Source organism: Gopherus flavomarginatus, chromosome 4 (assembly GCF_025201925.1).
Source record: "Gopherus flavomarginatus isolate rGopFla2 chromosome 4, rGopFla2.mat.asm, whole genome shotgun sequence".
Classification (NCBI taxonomy): Eukaryota; Metazoa; Chordata; order Testudines; family Testudinidae; genus Gopherus; species Gopherus flavomarginatus.
The window spans coordinates 72852336-72873408 of NC_066620.1; the positions used below are offsets into that span (position 1 = coordinate 72852336).

The window sequence follows — 21073 nt, forward strand, 5'->3', positions numbered from 1 at the left end:
TTGGAATGTGGTATTGATTGGAGCTTGGGGTTTATTCTACAGGCTGCGCCCTGTGTCCTGGAGAGTGACTAATAATGTAACCCCTCTCCTATGCTATTAATGTCAATGCCTTTTGAAAGTACCTGAGAATAGTTAAATAACAGGTGTATTATAGTACTACACCAAGGAAAGATGGTATTGAATATCACTGAGGCTGGGAAGGCATTGAAGTGGGATCTAGTATGTTTAGGAATTCAGGATTTCCTGAATTACCAGCTGATGGCCATTTGGAGTGATCTTGAGTACCAGATTTGGCCCACTGCCCTTACAGACGCATCAGAAATACCATCTGATCTGTGATCATCGAGACATACGTGGACACTTCCTGGGTGGAAGTGTGGCTTCATAGGGCGGGGTGTGCGCCCTTATAGGGGATGAATGCTGTACTTATGTCCCAGAAGACGCACAGGATATTAACAAGTACATCCTGTCAGCCAAACAGGCTTTTGAACAGTGGAAGGCCCAGGAAAGGAAACCCACTATTTCTGATTCCCTCTGGGGCTGGTTACTCAACCTGGGAGAAATAGGGGAAGGCATTGTTCACCTCCTGCTCACTGGTGTGGTGTTGTGTATTGTTACTCTTCTCTTGCTTGCTTGCTGTAAAGCACTTCAGCTCCCTAGAGCTAAATCACATGTTATCCTTTAAATGTGAGAACACTCATCCAAAAGTTTGTTGAGTATTCTCAAAGGAGGGAGTTGTTGGTGTCACTAAGCATAATCCTACGTAACTCGGGAGGGTGGAAGGCCACAAGAGTATGGAGCCTTCCTGGTTTTAGGCCTCAGCAAACAAGAGTCCCTCCATGTTTGAACTTTAATCGACCTAAAAGACCAGGTGTAACAGCCGTTATCAGTTGCAACAGTTCTAACTGGTCTAAAGCAGAAATAATGAGGCCTGTGCACCTTTACCAGAAGGACAAGATAACTTGCAGAAGGAAAACTTACTAACGAGCTGCCGCGGCCAAGATTACTTAATGCACCTGCGCTTACGTAATTGCTACAGGGGGAGGAAGGAGGAGGAGGGGGGGGGGAAGAAAGAAGAAAGAGGAAAAAAAACTTATAAAAAGGGAAAAGCCGCTTGTGTAGGAGTGCTGGATCTGAGGCATGTGAAGTCTCCCAGCACCACTTTGAGATCTCAAATAAACTTTGCTTGCTTCTCCACCCTGGTGTGTGTTCATTGGCGCTAAGCACTCCAGGCACGAACCACTGTTGCTTGCCTCGGGCACCCTCTGTGCCTGCAACAGTATAGTAATATGGCTGCCCTTCTAGAAATGCAGTACAAAACATGGAGAAGACCTAAAGGATGATAGTGAAGGGAGGATAATCCAAAATAGTAGAATTAAGTCATTTAAAGCCTTTAAATAACCTTGTAATTATATCTCTCCACATAAGTTAGAACAGACTGGGCATACTGAAAGTGGGAGGCCAACCCCATTGGGAGTGGGAGAACCAGATTATTGAAAGAAATTGAGGAATTCTTATGCCATAGGAAGTTTAAATTGAAAAGTAATGGAGTCCTGTATAGGGAGATGTACAACAACCAGGAGATGGAAATCTAATTATAGTAATTCTCAAGGAGAAAGTGCCTTGTGATTTATTAAACTGCAGTAGACATCTTGGTCCAGAGAATGCTACTTAACTGATGAAGAGAGGATTTTATAAACCACAAATCTGGCAAGAAGATGCTAAATTGTAAGCAAAATGTCAGAATTGCACTTTGTTGAAGAGTTCAGAAAGACATAAAGTACCACTTGCCCAATTAGAAGACCATTTTATTAGAAATTTGTGATGGACTACTTGATACTCTCTCTCATTAAGGAAATGAGGCTTATGAATGCCTTAACAGAATACTACCATTTATCTTAGGAACGCTGAAAGAACCCAAAATAGAGAACTGTTGTCTCTATTGAACTGTCTGTAACTCCAAATACTCTTCCATGGTTTACACTCTATTGCTTCCTCCTGATGTCTGACCTGCATGCCACATCCTTTGTTGTAGGAATTAAGTATAGCAGAAGGCAAAGCAACAGCAAGACTTTGGATGCTACTACCAGGGTGGCAAAAAAGCTGGAGCCAGCCCTGGCTACTATTACTGTATGGACTTCAAGAAAACGCTGGCAATACATGAAGAGCTGTAAGGAGATCACAGAATGCATGTTCAGATGTTGCCTAGATCAGAATTGGAGCCAAATTATTCAACAGGAATACAGAACTGAGAGAGAAATTTGTGGCTATCAGTGGTCTTGAGACTGCTAGTTATGACCAAGAAATGGAGGTTTTGAGAGCTTGTAATGTAACATTCATTTACCTCTTTGAAACTTTTATGTAGACAGTAATATAAGGATATATAACCTGCATGAAATTATTTTTGTAAACTTCTGCAACTATCTAGCTGGATTTGCAAGCTAGTTACATTTTTGTCAGCTGGATCTGTGTAATTTAAACCCATTTTATTTTCAAGATTGATTCAGTTTGAAAACCATGTTTTTGTAACTAAAGGAAAGCCTGTGCCAAAAGCTGGTGCAAGTGATTGCCCTATGAATGTGTGTGTACGTGCTGGGGAGGAGGAATGATCTTCTTTCTTCCCACCACCAAAATCCCAACTTCTCTTCACAGAGTTCTTTCTGTGTGAAATGCCAACTCCACAAAGTTTGAATCAAGTATTTGATCTGTGTTTTAAGAGGGCTGAAAATCAGACAAAACAAGTTCATCTTTCCCTAAATATGCTTGCTTTATAGGAGCGGGCCTAGTGATTGTTGATTTTGGAACAGCTGTCCTCTTTTTATGCACTATAAAACTCTCATTTCAGTTAAATCCTTTCTCAAAACATACTTCTTTTGTCAGCGGCACTGCTTTGGGTACCCGCATGGCCCCACAGTATGCCAATATCTTTATGGCTGACTTAGAACAACGCTTAATTAGCTCTCATTCCCTAACGTCCCTACTCTACTTGCGCTACATTGATGACATCTTCATCATCTGGACTCACGGAAAAGAAGCCCTCGAGGAATTCCACCATAATTTTAACAATTTCCATCCCACCATCAACCTCAGCCTAGACCAATACACACAAGCGGTCCATTTCCTAAACACTACTGTGCTAATAAGCGATGGTCACATAAACACCACCTTATACCAGAAACCCACTGACCGCTATACTTACCTACATGCCTCCAGCTTCCATCCAGGACACACCACATGATCCATTGTCTACAGCCAAGCTCTAAGATACAAACAACCGTATTTGCTCCAATCCCTGAGACAGAGATAAACACCTACAAGATCTCTATCAAGCATTCTTAAAACTACAATACCCACCTGGTGAAGTGAAAAAACAGATTGACAGAGCCAGAAGAGTACCCAGAAGTCACCTACTACAGGACAGGCCCAACAAAGAAAATAACAGAACGCCACTAGCCATCACCTACAGCCCCCAACTAAAACCTCTCCAGTGCATCATCAAAGATCTACAACCTATCCTTAAAGATGATCCCTCACTCTCACAGATCTTGGGAGACAGGCCAGTCCTCGCTTACAGACAGCCTCCCAACCTGAAGCAAATACTCACCAGCAACCACACACCATACAACATAAACACTAACCCAGGAACCTATCCTTGTAACAAAGCCCCATGCCAGCTCTGTCCACATATCTATTCAAGTGACACCATCATAGGATCTAATCACATCAGACACGCCATCAGGGGCTCGTTCACCTGCATATCTACCAACGTGATATATGCCATCATGTGCCAGCAATGCCCCTCTGCAATGTACATTGGACAAACCGTACAGTCTCTACGCAAAAGAATAAATGGACACAAATCTGACATCAGGAATCATAACATTCAAAAACCAGTGGGAGAATACTTCAATCTCTCTAACCACTCAGTGACAGACTTGAAGGTGGCAATTTTGTAACAAAAAAACTTCAAAGACAGACTCCAAAGAGAGACTGCTGAACTTGAATTAATATGCAAATTAGATACAATTAACTCAGGCTTAAACAAAGACTGGGAATGGTTGGGTCATTACACTAATTGAATCTATTTCCCTATGTTAAGTTCTCCTCACACCTTCTATGGGTCATCTTAATTATCACTTCAAAAGTTTTTTTTCTCCTGCTGATGATAGCTCATCTCAATTGATTAGACTCTTCCTGTTAGTATGCATACTTCCACCTTTTCATGTTCTCTGTATGAATAAATATCTCCTGTCTGTGTGTTCCATTCTATGCATCCGAAGAAGTGAGCTCACAAAAGCTCATGCTGAAAAAAATTTGTTAGTCTCTAAGGTGCCACAAGTACTCCTGTTCTTCCTTTGTAAGGCGTTCACAAATGGCCACAGCAAAATTATTTGTGAATTCCAACTCATAGCATCTCACTATGGGTCGGTGGAGTCTAAGATTGTTGAGGCCCGGAACATGTCTTTGTTGTAAAGTGCCAAAAGTACAGTTGGTGCTTAATTAGTAAATAAAGCTGGATACATCTGTAACAGAGACCACATGGTTATTATGGTGCCATTAGGAGAATAGTGATGTCAAGGTTTCTTTCCTCACTCTGAACTTTAGGGTACAGATGTGGGGGACCGGCATGGACACTTCTAAGCTTAATTACTAGCTTAGATCTGGTAACCCTGCCACTACCCAGAATTTCAGTGTCTGGGGCACTCTCTGTTTCCCCCTGGGTGGCCTTGAGGGACTTCACCGATTCCCTGGTGAAGACAGATCCAAACCCCTTGGATCTTAAAACAAGGAGAAATTAACCATCCCTCTCCTTTCCCCCCACCAATCCCTGGTGAGTCCAGATCCAATCCCCTTGGATCTTAAAACAAGGAGAAATTAGCTATCCCCATTCCTTTCCCCCTACCAATCCCTGGTGAGTCCAGATTCAATCCCCTCGGATCTTAAAACAAGGAAAAATCAATCAGGTTCTTAAAAAGAAAGCTTTTAATTAAAGAAAGAAAGGTAAAAATTTTCTCTGTAAAATCAGGATGGAAAATGCTTTACAGGGTAATCAGATTCCTATAGACCAGAGGCCCCGGCCCCAGCCTTAGGTTCCAAGTTACAGCAAACAGAGGTAAAATCCTTCCAGCAAAAAGAAACATTTACAAGTTGAGAAAACAAAGATAAGACTAACACGCCTTGCCTGGCTAATTACTTACAAGTTTGAAACATGAGAGACTGATTCAGAAAGATTTGGAGAGCCTGGATTGATGTCCCGTCCCTCTCAGTCCAGAGAGCGAAAAACGAACAAAACAAAGAGCACAAACAAAGACTTCCCTCCACCAAGATTTGAAAGTATCTTATCCCCCTATTGGTCCTCTGGTCAGGTGTCAGCCAGGTTTACTGAGCTTCTTAACCCTTCACAGGTAAAAGAGACATTAACCCTTAACTATCTGTTTATGATAAGTGAACTCTGTTTCCTGTCTTTAGTTACGCTTACACGTAATGATGTAACTTGGTATGGAAACCTTGTTCATACGCCTCCTTACCTATTTTTGATGGATTGGATGTGGTGAAGAGAGAGGAGAGATGCTGGAGGCTAAATCACTTTCTTGTGGCTATGGAGAGGGTGAGACTGAGGTACCTCACACAGGAAAGCCATTCTTTACCCTCAAAAGAAATTTAGTTTCCCTCCATAGTATGACACATAAGACTCTATCTACATAAGACCTGCAAGAGTTTAAGAACCGTGCTAACGTATAGGTTAAACTTAGTTGTAGCTAAAATCTGTTTCAACTGCCAGTGTAAACGGGAAAAAAGAATTTAGAATCATGTTGCCTACTGCCAGTTTTTTATAAATTACTTGGGTGTAAATCTGGAGTAAATACACTCATGATGATGGAGTAACTGTAATTTACATTAGTGTGGCTGAGATCAGAAAATGGCCCAAAGTTTCTACTTCTCAAAGTGTGGCTCTAGTCTGAAAAATGACTATATAAAAATGGCATCTTTTTACTCAATGACACCCTCTTACCAAAGAAAATCAGATTAATTTGCTGCCTTAAATGACAAAAATGGTTTTGTTTATTACCCTTTACTTCCATTCGCTGTGCAGGGCCAACACAGGTATCACAGAATAAGGGGGACTGATACAGGGTCCCCTAACTGGACCTCAGCTAGTGCCACAGCAGGCCCGAGCCCGCTGGGCCCCCGCGGCTGAAGCGTGGTGTGCGGGCAGCCAGCCCGACTGAAAGCGGGGCCAGCGGGAGCGTTGCCGGCTCTCGCCGTGGCCCGCACTGGGGCTCGGCTGAGTAAGGCAGGGCCCGGCGAAGCCCAGGCAGCCGGCTCTAGGCCCCCACTGGCTTAGCCCGGGACCTCCGCTGTCCAGCCCGAGCCTCGCTCCCTAGGGGTCCGCCCAGCCTCCCCGTACGACCCTGCCCTCTTCTGCCCTGCCACCACAGAGACACCAACTCTCCAATCAGCGAGGCCAGAAGCCATCGCCACGGCAACCTTGCTGACCAATCCACGCTGGTTCTCTGCCTGTGGTTCTTTACACCCCCGTCCTCCATCGTTCCGCTCCACTCTAGCGGCGCTGTCCAATCACAGGCCGCTGTCCGTCCTGTGGGGCGGGGGAAGAAAAGCGAGAGCAAGGGCGTCCAATGGCGGCCGGGCTTTTGCTTTCGTCACCCAATAGAGAGCCGCTTTGCCCGCTTCTGTGCAATCCGCATTCCACGGGAGTCGAAGAGGGCCAAACCCGGCTGCCGCGGCCTCCTCTTCGTCTCCCCTCACCCGATAGCGCGGAGTAGCCGGCGGTTGCTTCGGGCTTTGTCCCAGGCCGGCTCCCCTCCCCCGCCCGGGTTCGTGTCTGCGGCCGAGCCGCCTTTTCCTGCCTCTCGCAGCGCTTCTCCCCGAGCCGCCCGGGTCCGCGGCGCCTCCGGCAGCGCCGCCCCCCCCCCTCTCGGGGGCTCGGGCTCTGCCGGGGGAGGAGGGGGATTAGCGCTGCCGCCGCGGCCGGGCCCGTCTCCTGCCCCCTCCCCCCGAACACCATAGGCGGCTCAGGCACCAAGATGTCCAACCGAGTGCTCTGCCGGGAGGCCAGCCACGCCGGCAGCTGGTACACAGCCTCAGGTAGCGGGGCCGGCCGGGCGCAGCCCCGGCCACCGGGGGGAGGCCGGGGAGGGCAGGAGGTTTAGGGGCCGCCCTAGTGGTGCCCTTCGCGGGGGGGCGGGGGGTCGCTGCAGGGTGTCACCGCAGGGTGTCACCGCCGCGGGGCCGGGGCAGCGGCAGCTGCCGAGCGGACGCTCCGAGGGGCCTGATCGGCCCCGGCTGCAGTGTGTGGTGTGGTCCCGGTAGCTGCAGCGCTGGCGGGTGTCGGGCTCCGCGGCCTTTTCCCAACCCCACGTTGGGTCTGGGGGCCCGGCTGGAGCCGGAAGCTGAGTCAGCGCTTTCACTCCGGAGGGGCAGGTAGGCGCCGCCGGCAGGGCTCCTGCTTCCCTCCCCGGAGTGGGAGCTCAAGGCCCCGCCTCCCATGCTGATACTGGGAGCAGCGGCGGGGAGGGCGCCGTTCACACGCTAGGAAAGACAGTTCTCTCCCAGGCACACGCTCCGAAGCCCGCGGGCGGCACGTGCAGCCCATGTAAAACCGTGCAGCGAATCCCCGAGTGTGTCTGCAGAGCAAACTGGCTAGTAAAAGAGGACTAGAAGGGCTCATTGTGCCGCTAACTGGCTGACCCGAGCTGCCCGTGTCCCAGGCACCGCCGTACCCAAAGCATCGAGGCGGGCAGCAGAATGTGGTATGACTAGGAGAGAGAAATGTAAATTGATGATAGAAACGTCGGAATTGCTATATCAGGATCAAACGAGTGGTCTGAGATAGTATAATACCTCCGATGGTGTTGGACGATGCTGGGTATTTTATAGGTGTGAAAACTGTAGTGGACAATTATGGAATAACCAGATTATAAGGCAGGTTCCTGAAATAACTTTCTAATCTTGAGATATAGTAGAACATGTGATGATTAAAGCCCCCATTGAAATGTAGATAAGGTGTAACCCTAATAAACATATACCTAAGATGCTCAGAATGCATCAGATGTGTGAACCTAAGTAGAACAGAAGGAATAGAAGACTATATTGATGACCAGTCCTGTACTTGTTTAGATGGACTGATGATTTAATAGGGTCTCTCTCTTCCACCTCCCTTTATACTGTGTGGTGATTGCATTGTATTATCTTAAAATAGTCTGTGGAGTAGTTCATTTCAAAGAGCCAAGCATTAGTGTTTTTTGGCCTGCAAAACACTAACTGGGATTTTACTTTGTAATGGCATATATAATCAGACATGTTATCATAATGTATATTAAAACTGGCTTATATAGGTTGGTTATGCCTTTGTGTCTCTTGCATGTGAAACTCCTTACGAAGTGGAGAGCATAAGTGGATGGGTATATGTATGTGGTCTTGCCTCATAAAGTTAAGTAATTTTACACGCATTATGTCAGCTGCTTAATTCTCAAAGCTGAGATGAAAACTCTTAATGTAAGTGGACCAAAAACAGTTGTGTGTTTGTTTTTTTTAAATAACTTGTGGCTTCAATTCCATTACGGTTTCTCTTCTTCCATCCTCTCATCTTACTGAAAATCACTATTGAGATTGATAATGTGGGAACTCACTGTCAGATACTATAGACTAGCTAGCTTTTATTTTTATGTTGATGCAATAATCCAAACTAAAATATTTTTATGGCATTTAATATTGTAAAAGCAATACTATTATTTCTGCTCTCCAACCTCCATAGTGAATTTAATTATGTAGGTGTCATATTGGCTAGAATCAAAGATCTTGTGGGACAAGCAGGTATCATAGCAGTTTTTCCTGCATTTTAAAAAATAAAATCTTACCCAGGGGGGACAGCATTTGTACTGCTGTTGCTTTTTCACCTAGCCCATTTCTGATGGCATTGTGAATAAAAGTAAAATGAAACTGATCTGATCTCTGTGTGTTTTTCCTATTCTTTCTGCTGGCCCTTTGGGGAAGTAGAAGATGCAGGTGTTGGGCGCACTCTGTAGAGTTGGTGGGGTTAGAGAGACACTGGCAATGTCTTCTCCTGTAATCCAAGAAGCAATGAAGGAGTCTGTCATTGGCGATTGCACATGGCTTCTCCCTTTCAGTGATAGCAGTAAAGTGATAGATAGTGATCTGATCAGTTTCAAGCTGTCTGCTGGTGCTTCAGGAAAATACTGTATGTGGTGGCAAGAAACAGGTGATTGTGAAGGAAGGTGGTGAAGGTTGAGCTGGACAAAGGAAGTTGTACTGATGGCCTGGTAACACATCCAAATTTAAGAATAAGTTTTGTCACATGCTTTTTGAAATGTTGAGGTCTCGGATGATCTAGGAGGAAAGACAGGAAAACATAAGAAGAGGGAGAGACAGAGATGAAATGAAATGAGTTGCTTCACTTTAGTGGGGATATTTTGTAACTTGAGTTTTATTTCCTGGAATTGTCCATCTAGTTCAGTGTAGTAGCAGTCTTTCAGTTGGAAAAATTGTAGATTTGATCCACTCCAGGAAAAGACTTAAGATCAAATTTCAATTAAATCTAAAAAATAAAATTCTAATGCTTAACTAACTAGTCTGTATAGACACCTCAAATAATAAATGTATTTGAATATGAGGTTACATATTTCAGCACAAGTGAGGACATTCAAAAATTGTCTTTCATGGTAACATTAACTTACCCAGATTGCATTTATTTAATTAGGTTACTAAATTATCTTCTCACATGACACATCAATTTATTAACGTAATTAGGAAAGTGATTTAAAAAATCCCCCTCCCCCCTTATATTTAAACCTGGCCATGCTGCAACTGCATGGCTGGAGCTAAACATATTTATTATCTGCACACAACACAGTTAGAGTTTAGTTACCCAGTCAGCTAAGAAATGCCGAAGCTGACACATGACTCTCTCTCTGTATTGGTTCAGCACACACTGTTTGGGCAGATGGTACACCTCAACAAGCCTGTGTAACTAGTTTTGTTCAGTTGTGCTTCACCCAGTTCTCTGCAGTAGGACAACTTAAAAGTGCATTGCCCTACGTGCTTTTGTATGCATGTGTTCTGGGTATTGACTGTGAAGACAGTATGGGATAGCTGGCCAGAGACTTTTCTCAAGGAAAAAAATAAGCAGAGCACTAGATGTGAAGACACAGACGCACATGTGAAGGTGGAAAAGCTGACATTTGAATTCAGACTGGACCATATTCTAACTAGGCACGAAATTGTGGTCAAAATATGTTGTGTGGATGGAACCTTATTGTTACTTTATTTCTTTTAGTTAGGTTTTTAAGAAATAAGACATTTGAAGGGAAAGAGCCATTGTTTGATAGCTTGACTGGATTTTAGCCCTCCCCCCCATTGTCCACACATGTGCAAAGCTTTAATCCAGGTTTGAATGTTCTTTGAATCTGGGCGTGCTTGTCTGACAGGAGGTATAGATGAAAGTCCAGGTTTCACTTTAATGTGGGATCTAACCTGCCTACTTTGTAGTGAGGATACAACTGAAGATTGGGTTATGATAGTCCTCCAGTGCATTCCCACAGTTCTGCAGGGCCTATATTTTTCTGGTCCTCTTACCTACTCTCTTCCTACTCACCTCCTTCACACCAGAAGTCACCTGCTGGTTTATGTACACTTGGTTAGCATTTAACCCTTCATTCGGCATGCTCTATTTCTGCAAAGTTCAGCTCATTTGAACAGCATGGTAAGATGCTGTCTCAGGGTGCTGCTAGCTGGCTGGAGGATCACATCAAGGTTCTGGTTGTTCTCTGGTGTGAGTACAGTAAGAGAAACACAGTTTTGGGAGATGCAGTTGAAATTTGCATCTTTGCAGGAATATTTCAAAGAGACTGGGGGAGAAGAGGGATCATTTGGAGGACAACTCAGTGTTGGGAGAGAATTAAAAACCTCAATGATACCTACTGCAAGGCGAAGGACACCAATTGAATGCCTTCAATTCCTCATTTACCTGCCCCTACTATGAGGTGTTTGACCAGATATTCAATGCTGTTGTGAGTACAGAGCCCAGTGCCAGGCTTGATGGGCTTTTTGAAGTGGAATGGTCTGATATTTAGACTGGGGGTGGAGGAGACCGTCATGGCAGAAGATCTGGAGCAGACCGCATGGCCAGAGTTACTGGAGGATGTCCTTATGCTGGATTACGTGGACCTGTTCAAGGATCTACCCAAGGAATGGAATGTCGAGGAAACAGAGTCAGAGGTGGAGACACAGTCAGGTAAGAGACAGCTATCACCTTTATCATCATTGTGGGTGGTGGTGTAAGTGTGGGGTGGGGTTTGCTGACTTTTGACCAGTGCAAATATTATTACAGAGGATATTGCATGCTATGAGGTGGCATTAGCTTCACTTGAGAGTGGAAGCTATGCTTTTTCCCTCTTCCTACTCCATCCATGTGTGATCGAGGATGGATTCCGGGATGGGAATGGGATGGAATTTAAACATGCAACTTGTGATTTATTCTAACTAAGATTTAACTAGTTGTTGATAACACACTTATTCAACATTGGGATTACAGGTTTAACAGGAATGAATGCATATATAATATGGGTACTCTGCGCTCTGTTTATAACTGTTATACTGGGATTAGCACTAAAGCATTGCCTCACTGGCTGTATTAAGTGGAAATGTCCCTTGGTGAAGGAGGTATTTGGCCTCCTTGGTTTGTGACATGTTGTCCAGGCCAGGGGAGATGGATTGGGGTGGGGTGGGAGAACTATCTGTAGCAAGGCTGTGCATCCTCCTAGTTCAGTATCTTGTTTATGTTTGCGGAATCCCATTTCCTTCCCCCCCCCCCACACTCTCACACCTAGCTGATAATGCTTAATGATTTTGTCAGTGAAATTCCTCGGCAGGGTAAACTTGCTATACCTATCCCTGTAGCTTACTAGCCTTGTCCAGTCGCTGATATGCTGATCAGGTACCAGGCAGTTAAATAACGACTTGGCATATATAAAGCTGATCCTCTTCCAGTCTGGGATCCCCAGTAGATCAACATCACCCAACATTGTTGCATTGTGAAATAATGTTAGGACTATCACTAGTAACAGGCCCCTGGTCATGTAGGCCTTACTACCCCTTTTGCCCCCTACAATCTTAAAAATATTTTAATAATATAAAAGACTTAAATTGCATATGTGGACTAGTAGCCTGGGATACAACTGCTTCTAATCATTTAAGTATGTTTTGGCTGAAGTAAAGTCATACCAAGTAAAGAAGTATTTACTTGTGGCCTTTCTTTTATGCAGAATGTGAAACAGATACTTTTTCTTTCTTTCCGTGGTCAAAAATATAATACTCTTTCATTGTCTTGTTAGGACCTTTCACCTCTGCTGGGCCCAGGCTTCTTGGGGAAAGGACTCTAGGGGAAAAGGAAAAAGGAGGACCTGGTGCAAGAAATGGCTAATGACTTTGGATGCAATTTAGGTGTGCACTTTGAGTTTCAGAAGGAACAGCTAGGGCAGAACAGGAAGGAGGAGAGAAACTGGTCATGGACTATCTTGAGCATGATCAAAGGATGGGGGAACAGGACTGACAGCAGCTGCAGGAGCTGTTTTTCAGCTTGCTGCCATCGAGGGAGTCAGTTGCTCAGACAACAGTATCAGTGAACACTCCTCTGTGCTACCATGTCCTGCAGCTGATGGACAACTTTGGGGTTGGTGTTGGTTGTTAGTCATTCCATGTACTCCTGGAATGGAAATGTGTGTGAGCAACTTCCATTCATTTAACCCTCATGCCTTGTGGGACAAGGAGACCAGGTACACTGATGTGCAGTTTCATTTTCAGTGAGATGGCATTGATTGTGACAATTTACGCACTTGTTGCCAGCTGGGCTGCCTGTATGGTTCTTAAAGTATATTTGTACTACTGCATAATAAAGTATTTTTTCACTATTGGTGTGTGAATGCTTGGGGAAACAAGGAAGAGGCTGGAACTTCTATCCAAAGGTTTAATAGGTTGCTCAAAATTACATAAAAGCAGTAACAAATTGATAAATTGGTAAGTGTACTAAACACTACATGACATCACATTTCCCGTGCATCTCCCCCAGCAGTGCAAGGATGTTGCACGCAAAGCATCCCTTACTTCTCCTGGACCCATCCCTAGTCATCAGAGGTATTCTTTCTGGTTGCCTTTACTGGGCCTTCAAAGCAGCAGTCTCTTGAGCATGTCCCCAGTAAGAGCTCTCTTGTCCTCACAAATATTATGTAGTGCCCAACACACCCCTAATAATATGAGCGGCATTGGGCATGCTGGCATTCAAACAGACTTACAGTTTATGCCATCTTGCCTTCAGTTGGCCAAATGCACGTTTTGACTCCATCCTACCACTGCTCAGTTAAACCTTCTTCTGCCCAGTACTCTGACATCAGCATATGACTTCATGAGCCAGGGAAGCAGAGGGTAGACAGGTCCTCTAAAATATCAAGGGGGTTTCTGTGCCCACTGTTAACCATGTTATTTGGGTGGAATAAGGTCTCTTTTGGGCCAAACAGGTATGCCAGAGCTCATGAATTCCTCGGTGTTCTACATCTTGCTGGTGTAGCCCATGTTGGTGTTCATGAACAGGCCTGTGTGATTGATCAAGATCTGCATAATGTGCAAGTAATATACTTTCTGGTTGTGCTCCTTGTGGTGGGCAACCGTGTACATGCATGCCAGTAATATCTCACGTTTCAAGAGCTATTAGTTCAAGAACATTAGCATTATTCACTTTGGGTAAACCACAACAATAATGGCCTGTACTGGGTGTGCAAACACCACATTGGAGAACAAGGGGTTAAGGAGCAGTTCTGGAACCCGGTAACTAAAGTGACCAGATGTCCCAATTTTATAGGGACAGTCTTGATTTTTTTGGGGCTTTTTCTTGTATAGGTACCTATTACCCCCCGCATCCCCTGTCTCAATTTTTCACGCTTGCTATCTGGTCATCCTACCAGTAGCACCCACAGACTCTGCACCAGCTAGAGGTGGAGCTTAAAAGGGGAAGCAGAGCAGCTCAGAATGGGGCAAGCAGTGGAAGGGAACAGATGTCTGCTCTGAGCTCTGGGTAAATAATAGCCCAGGAACTCATGTTGCCTGTGACCTGACCGAGTCTGCAAAGGAGAAATTGGTGATTGTGTGGACCAGAAACTTGTGCGTTTGGTTCCATTCTTTCATTTACCCTTAAAGGGGCAGGGGGGACTCAGGCAGGAAGGTATGCACCTATTTAGCACCCCAAGGTGCAGAACTTAGCTGTCCACCATCAGGGCCTGGTGTGAAGGCTCCACATGGTGGAGTTGTAAAGAAAAAGGGAGATGTCAGGGAGCAGGGGGGTGGGCAGGGGAAACCACGGCACTACTGGTGATGGTCACCCGTCCCATGGCCTCAGACACATCCACTGCCTCTACCCCAACAGTTGACTTGCCAAGGCAAAACTGGTTAGCCCCTACGGTGACCAGATCAAAACACTAAAATACCAAGACACATTATTAGTATGCTGTCAGCCCCACTCACAGCCCATCCCTGCTCCTCCCAGGCTCTGCCCCCACTCTGCCTCAAGTTCCCCCCCCCCCCCACTATGCCCTTTTTCATCCCCTGGCCTGCTGCTGGCTTGCTGCATCCCTCCTCAGTCCCCCCCACCCACCGCTTGCCTCCTCACCCTCTGCTTGCTCGCCTCTTCACCCCCTCCCCCACTCACCGCTACGGCACCGACTTTCCCTCTGCCAGGTGGGTGCTCACTCCCCAGTCTCTTCCTGCCCTTGTTCTGCCCCCATTCCACCCTCTTTCCCCTAAGTCTCTTCCCCCTTCTCCACCTCCTCCTCTGAATAGGCCGTGTCCCTGCTCCTCCCCCCTCCCTCCCAGAAAGTGATAAGTGCCAACAAACAGCTATTAGGCGGTAGGAAGCACTGGGAGTGGGAGGAGGGGTGGGGATGCAGCACGCTGGGGGGGTGGGAGGGAAGAAAGAGGCGAGAAGGGGGAAGCTTGGCTGCAATTTTTCCCCATGGGTGCTCCAGCCCTGGAGCACCCATGGAGTCAGCGCCTCCCTCTTGCTTGCCTCCTTACCTGAATATCGGGACAAATGGTGTCCCAATTGTACGTTGATTGGGACATGGGACAAAGGGTTAAATACTGGGACATCTGGTCACCCTATTAGCCACAGACCTGTAGCAGTCTGGGGTAGTAAGCTTCCAGAAGACCGTAATAACCACTCACTTCTGGACTGGTATGGCCTCCCTCATTTGAAGGTCAGGCGACTCTTTACATGGCTTTGTGAAGGTGTCAAGTATCAGAGGGGTGGCCCTGTTAGTCTGGATCTGTAAAAGCCGCAGAGAGTCCTGTGGCACCTTATAGACTAACAGACGTTTTTGGAGCATGAGCTTTTGCGGGTGAATACCCATTTCATTGGATGCATCCGACGAAGTGGGTATTCACCCACGAAAGCTCATGCTCCAAAACGTCTGTTAGTCTATAAGGTGCCACAGGATTCTTTGCTGCTTTTTGTGAAGGTGGCCTTTCTTGAGCAAAAGTTCTAGAGCGACTCCTGTTCATCCCAGAAACACATAATTATGTAGTCTTGCCACTCTGTGCTTGTGGTCCTGCATCAGACCACTGGTCAACCTAAGAGGAATCCACAACAATCACAACTGGCATTATCTGTCTCCTGTGCCATGCACCCAGCATGCATGATCTTCTTAGGGTTGCAGGTTGCTGCCATAATGCCCTGTGCTATGTCTCATATCTTCTGTTTGCATCCTGCTGCATTAACAGAGCAGCCAAAAGCAGAAATAACCTGCTGTGTTGCAACCATGCCTTTCCGGTATTGGAAGGGACAGAGTATGCACAGCCAGAAGTGCTTTTACTTTGATCTGTTGGCAGGCTAAGGATGCCTCTGCACAGGAGCTCAAAAGACAGACAAGTTGGCCCACAATGCACCATAAAATGTCCTAAAGTGACTCAGTTAGTGAGATGCTAAGAATCCTGGGATATGCCCCTAGAAATAAAAGCACCTTCCCCTGGTTGCTGTAGCTCCACTGTGGATGTGTCTATATGAGTCTTTAGTAAGTGGGGCCAGGATGGATTTGATTTAAGTCAAATTGATTTAAATCACTAGTCAGGAAGACTCGATTTAATCATGGTTTTCTACATAAAAGTGCATTCTTGTTGGTTGTTATAACCTTAAGATTCTTCACAACTCAGAGAGAGATGTAGTTTTCATTTTTAGAAGGTACACACTATACATTTTTAAACAGTGATTTATTTTGAAAACGTTTCAGATTAGTTTTACAGCTATATCAGAAAATGAATGTTGTTTGGTTATTTCATTTACCAAAGGTAATTGAAGCAGTTATTTATGAAGTCATTGTGAGGTGAACTATCTCTAATTCAACAGGTTAATCATTAATATTTGGAGGATTTTCTTGCCATGCTGTATTAGGAGGAGAACATCACCAGACAAACATTTTAAATTATTTTATTTAACAAAACCAACAATGTTAAGTATTCTGGATTTTTTTCTTTAACAGCAAACATATACACCTCTACCCCAATATAACGTGATCCGGTATAATGTGGGTTCGCATACAACATGGTAAAGCTCTGACATGCAGAGCAGCGTGTTAAGGGTGCTGGTCCAGGCTGGGGCTGAAGGTTTCAATAAGGGGCAGAGGGTCTCGGGGGTGGTCAGGGGCTCCCTGCCCCCCCCGGGTCTGGGGGGTAGGAGCTGTGGAAGGGCACTTTTGGGGCCCCTGCAATCCCAGAGTGGCCCAGGGGATTAGTGGGGGGCCGGGAGCAGCCCACTGTGCTTCCTTCGCCCCATCCCCAGCCGTGTCGCTAAGGGGAGGGGGCTTGAGGGAAGGGATCCCCCTGCACTCACCAGCAGCGGTGAAAGCGAAGCAGCCTGGTCCCAACTCACTCTACTCCGCCAGCTCCCAGGCGCAGCACTCTGCTTCCTGCCACAGGTGAGTGCAGAGGACGTCCTTTCCCCAACTTCCCCGCACTCACCTGCAGCAGGAAGTGGTGCACTGTGACTGGGAGGTAGCAGAGTAGAGTGGACTGGGGCCGTGTCGCTCTGCTTCCCGCTGCCAGTAAGTGTGAGGAGGTTGGGAAAAGGATGCCCTCCGCACTCACTGGCAGCGGGAAGCAGAGCAACGTGGCCCCAGCCCACTCCACTCTGCTACCTCCCAGCCGCGGTGCTCCGCTTCCCGCCGCAGGTGAGTGCAGGACCTTTCCCCAGCTGCCCCACAGTGACATGGCTGGGGCTGGGGCAAGGAAAGCGGAACGGGCTGGGGACACGTCCCTCTGCTTCCCACTGCAGGTGAGTGTGGGGGGGCATCCTTTCCCCAACCTCCCCGCACTCACTGATGGTGGGAAGCGGAGTGCCGTGGCTAGGAGCTGGTGGAGTGGAGTGGAGTGTACTGGGGCCAGGCTGCTCTGCTTCCCGCCACTGCTGGTGGGTGCCTGTCGGGGTGGGGTGGATAGGGATCAGAGCAGTCAGGGGACAGGGAGATTAGGTAGGGGGTGGGATCCTGGAGTGATTAGGGACGAGGTCTCTGGAGGGGGCGGTCAGGGAACAAGGAACGGGTGGGGGAAAGCAAGTTGCTATAACGCGGTCTCACCTATAACACAGTGAGATTTTTTGTCTCTCAAGTACCGCATTATATTGGGGTAGAGGTGTATTTTAACAAATCAGGCATATGTCCTTCGCTTCTCACATTTGTCTCCAGATGAATTCTCCTTGTCCAGATCTGTTCTGCCCCTAACAATCTTCTATTCATTGAATTTTTAGAATCTATGCACTTTGAGAGAGAGGTAAGGGATTGACTCTGAGTATGCAAATTTGCAGAGAAACAATAGAGCTGAGGTCTGTTATTTCTCACCTCTATGTATTTATTTAAAAACCTTTTCTCTGTTAACAAGCATGTTACCTCTGGAGACAAATCCACAGTTTGAGAGCTGCAAAACTAGACATCTCTGATGATATCTTCCAGACTGAGCACTGAGTCCCACTGGGTAGATAGAAAGATTAATCTAAATAATCTGTACAGAAGCCCCTGGAGCTCTGTAAGATTTGAGTCCCTAATCCATGAATTATTCAAACTCATTTACAAAACTTTTTTTAAACATTACATGGATATATTGTCTCATCCTATAGAATTAGAATTTATAATCCCTATTGCATGATGAGACATCTTTGAGTTTTAATTAAGATACATTATAGCTATCTTTAGATAGGTTTTTTCCTCAAAAAGCATTTTATCAAAAAAAAAATCCAATTTAAATTAAAGAAAAAATCTGATTTTTTTTAATTAAAAAAAAACACCACATTGATTGTTATCCACCCTCAGTATGATTCTTCAGTGTGGATGCTTGTAGGCAGGCTTGGCTAACTGGGGTCATGGACCTAGTCTAACTCTCCAGTGAAGACATAATCAGAGAGGTAAACTTGGTGCCTGTTCTTGCAGCTCTTATTTATAATAGCAATGAATAGTCCCACTGGAATCACTAGGATTCCCTGAGTATGTGGTAATCTGTGGTTAAGGGTTGCAGTGTTTTTGGTCCTTAGTTTTCATTCTTTATACACTTTTGATGTTTATAATTTAATAAGACTCATTCTGTCTTCTGCAAACTTGACCAGCTGCAGCCTCCGAGTCTCTCCAACTCAGTTGGAACACTGTGTGTCAAGAAGGGAATAGATGCTTAAAAAGGCTGCTAAAATCTTGGCAGATGCCAGCAGAGAAGCTCTTCATTATAGTTGCTTAACTGCATTTTTTATTTTCAATTCCTCTTCCCCAGTTGAATGAAAAGTCTGTTCCTCAGTGAGGTCTGTTTATTTGTAAAGTTTGGAAAGTTTCTTTTTTTAAGCTGCCTGTTATTGTTTAGCTTAAAAAATGTTCTGAGGAGAGCTTTTTAGGAAGTTAAAGATATGGGTTATATTGAAATTATAGCTGCTATAGAGTTCAGAGTAGCATTGCAATGGCTTTTGTATCCTACCCTTCTAGTTTAATAAATGTTTTATTTAACATGTATATAATGCCTACAGTTTGCTAGACTGATAGTAATAGATACAGTCTCTGCTCTGAAGAGTTGACAGTCTTAAGAGGCAAGTAATGATGTAGGGGAGGGTAAATAAAAGGGATACTCATGGCTATACTACTAAAATTCCTATGTTTTTGATTGAGCACCTTTTATGGTGGTAATTCATTCTTTTTTAGCATTTACTTAATGTGACAGGGTGTTTTTGGGGGGTGGGGTGGAAGGAGGACTGTAGATGGAGCGGCAAGGTGTGTAAGGAAAGAACTGGAAGAGTAGCGGGTAGTCTAAAGCACCTTTTTCCATAGTACCTAAGCACTGATGTGGTAATGACTCAAAGTGCGGATGGGGGGGTAGAAAGACAATGCAGGTGAAGAGCACAGTAAAGTGAGGTATGGTAGTGGTATGGTTATTGTGTCACAATAGAATTCAAGAAAGCCCAATATTGGTGTCAATGACTGTCAGGATGTAGGGATTGTTAGACTGATTTTCTGGTGCTAGCAAAGGCTGTATGAGGTGTCTTCCAGAAACAAGGACCTTTATAGACCATTTGAGAAACTTTTTCTTGTTTTTCTGTTTGTGCACACATGCAAGAGCCTATGGAGATCTGCACCCTGGAGCAGTTAGTGTCTGGTCCAATGGGTAATGTGGAGAGGAGCTTCATATGGAGTAGTTGGGTTGTGGGTCCCACTGGTGCTGTGCAACATTTTACCAAATGGTGACCACTAGCAGGAGCCTTCCACATACAAACTTTAATTTAAAGCTTTATTTTAACTACAGTCTGTGCAAAACCTAAAAATAAAATTAAACTTTTTATGAACTTTCAAGATATGGAGCAAAATGAGTGTGTTTCCTCTTACTATTAATCTTCCACCTTTTTTGGAACTTGATTGTAGAGAGTCATCATTGGCTCTTACAAGTTAATGATGTCCTACCATTCTTCACCTGGAGGTTGACAGGCCACAGATTTTTTTTTCCCACCCTTTTTTCTGTCACTGGAGGAGTAATCAAAGAATCTCTCACTTGTATCTGTGTTTCTTTCCTTAAACATGGAATATTAACTGACGGATTTTGTTTTTAAGTCCTTTCCAGAGAAATTATGGAAATGAATATCACAAAAAGTGTTGGATAATCACATTATTTTCATGAATCCTTTTTCTTACATTCACTCTAGACTTAGACAACACTGTGATGGAACATGGTGTTAATAATTAAAATGTGATATTTAAGATTACATAATCTTAAAATGGCAAACTGCTTAATGTACTAGAATAGAATTTTTCAGACTTTTCTTTAGGTGGATCACTGAATATATCAGGGGTGGCCAACCTGTGGCTCCAGAGCCACATGTGGCTCTTCAGAAGTTAATATGAGGCTGTAACAATGCTAGTTCTGGCAGGACCCAACTGAGAGTGCCAATTCAGGACAAATTGCTTAGAACAGGGCAGTTACAGCCCAAGGCTGGTGTTTTTCCACCTCTAAGGCAAACCAAACCAGCCAGACAAAGAAGACTTTGGTCTCATCCCACTGGCTAACCACAAGTCATACAAGTGTCATTTCCCTTAGACACTCCAGTTTCCCAGTATCACCACCAGTGCCACTCATTATGGGGACAAATGGTTATGAAAACCAACACCCCGGTAAAAGAAAAAAAGGGTTCTCTCGATCCCAAAGAATCAAGCCCCAGACCCAGGTCAATATACAAATCAGATCTTACCCACAAATCACGCTGTTGCCAATCCTTTAGAATCTAAAATCTAAAGGTTTATTCATAAAAGGAAAAAGATATAGATGAGAGCTAGAATTGGTTAAATGGAATCAATTACATACAGTAATGGCAAAATTCTTGGTTCAGGCTTGTAGCAGTGATAGAATAAACTGCAGGTTTAAATCAAGTCTCTGGAGTACATCCCCTGCTGGGATGGGTCATTCAATCCTTTGGGTACAGCTTCCATTTGTAGCAAAGTCCCTCCAGAGGTAAGAAGCAGGATTGAAGACAAGATGGAGA

At 45.1% G+C, this 21073-nt stretch overlaps 1 protein-coding gene across 3 annotated transcripts in view; it reads left to right on the forward strand.

Moving 5' to 3' along the window:
• The first annotated feature begins 6794 nt into the window (after positions 1-6794).
• The window catches only part of MEMO1 (mediator of cell motility 1), a 54819-nt gene continuing 40540 nt past the window's right edge, over positions 6795-21073 (forward strand). The window contains exons 1-2 of one of the 3 annotated variants that reach the window (XM_050950445.1): positions 7025-7107; positions 10871-11272. In XM_050950445.1, coding sequence (XP_050806402.1) covers positions 11077-11272 — 196 coding nt within the window. In that variant the 5' untranslated portion in view covers positions 7025-7107; positions 10871-11076. Of the gene's footprint in view, positions 7108-10870; positions 11273-21073 lie in introns of those variants that run through there. The other 2 variants (XM_050950447.1, XM_050950446.1) reach the window with 2 other exon arrangements.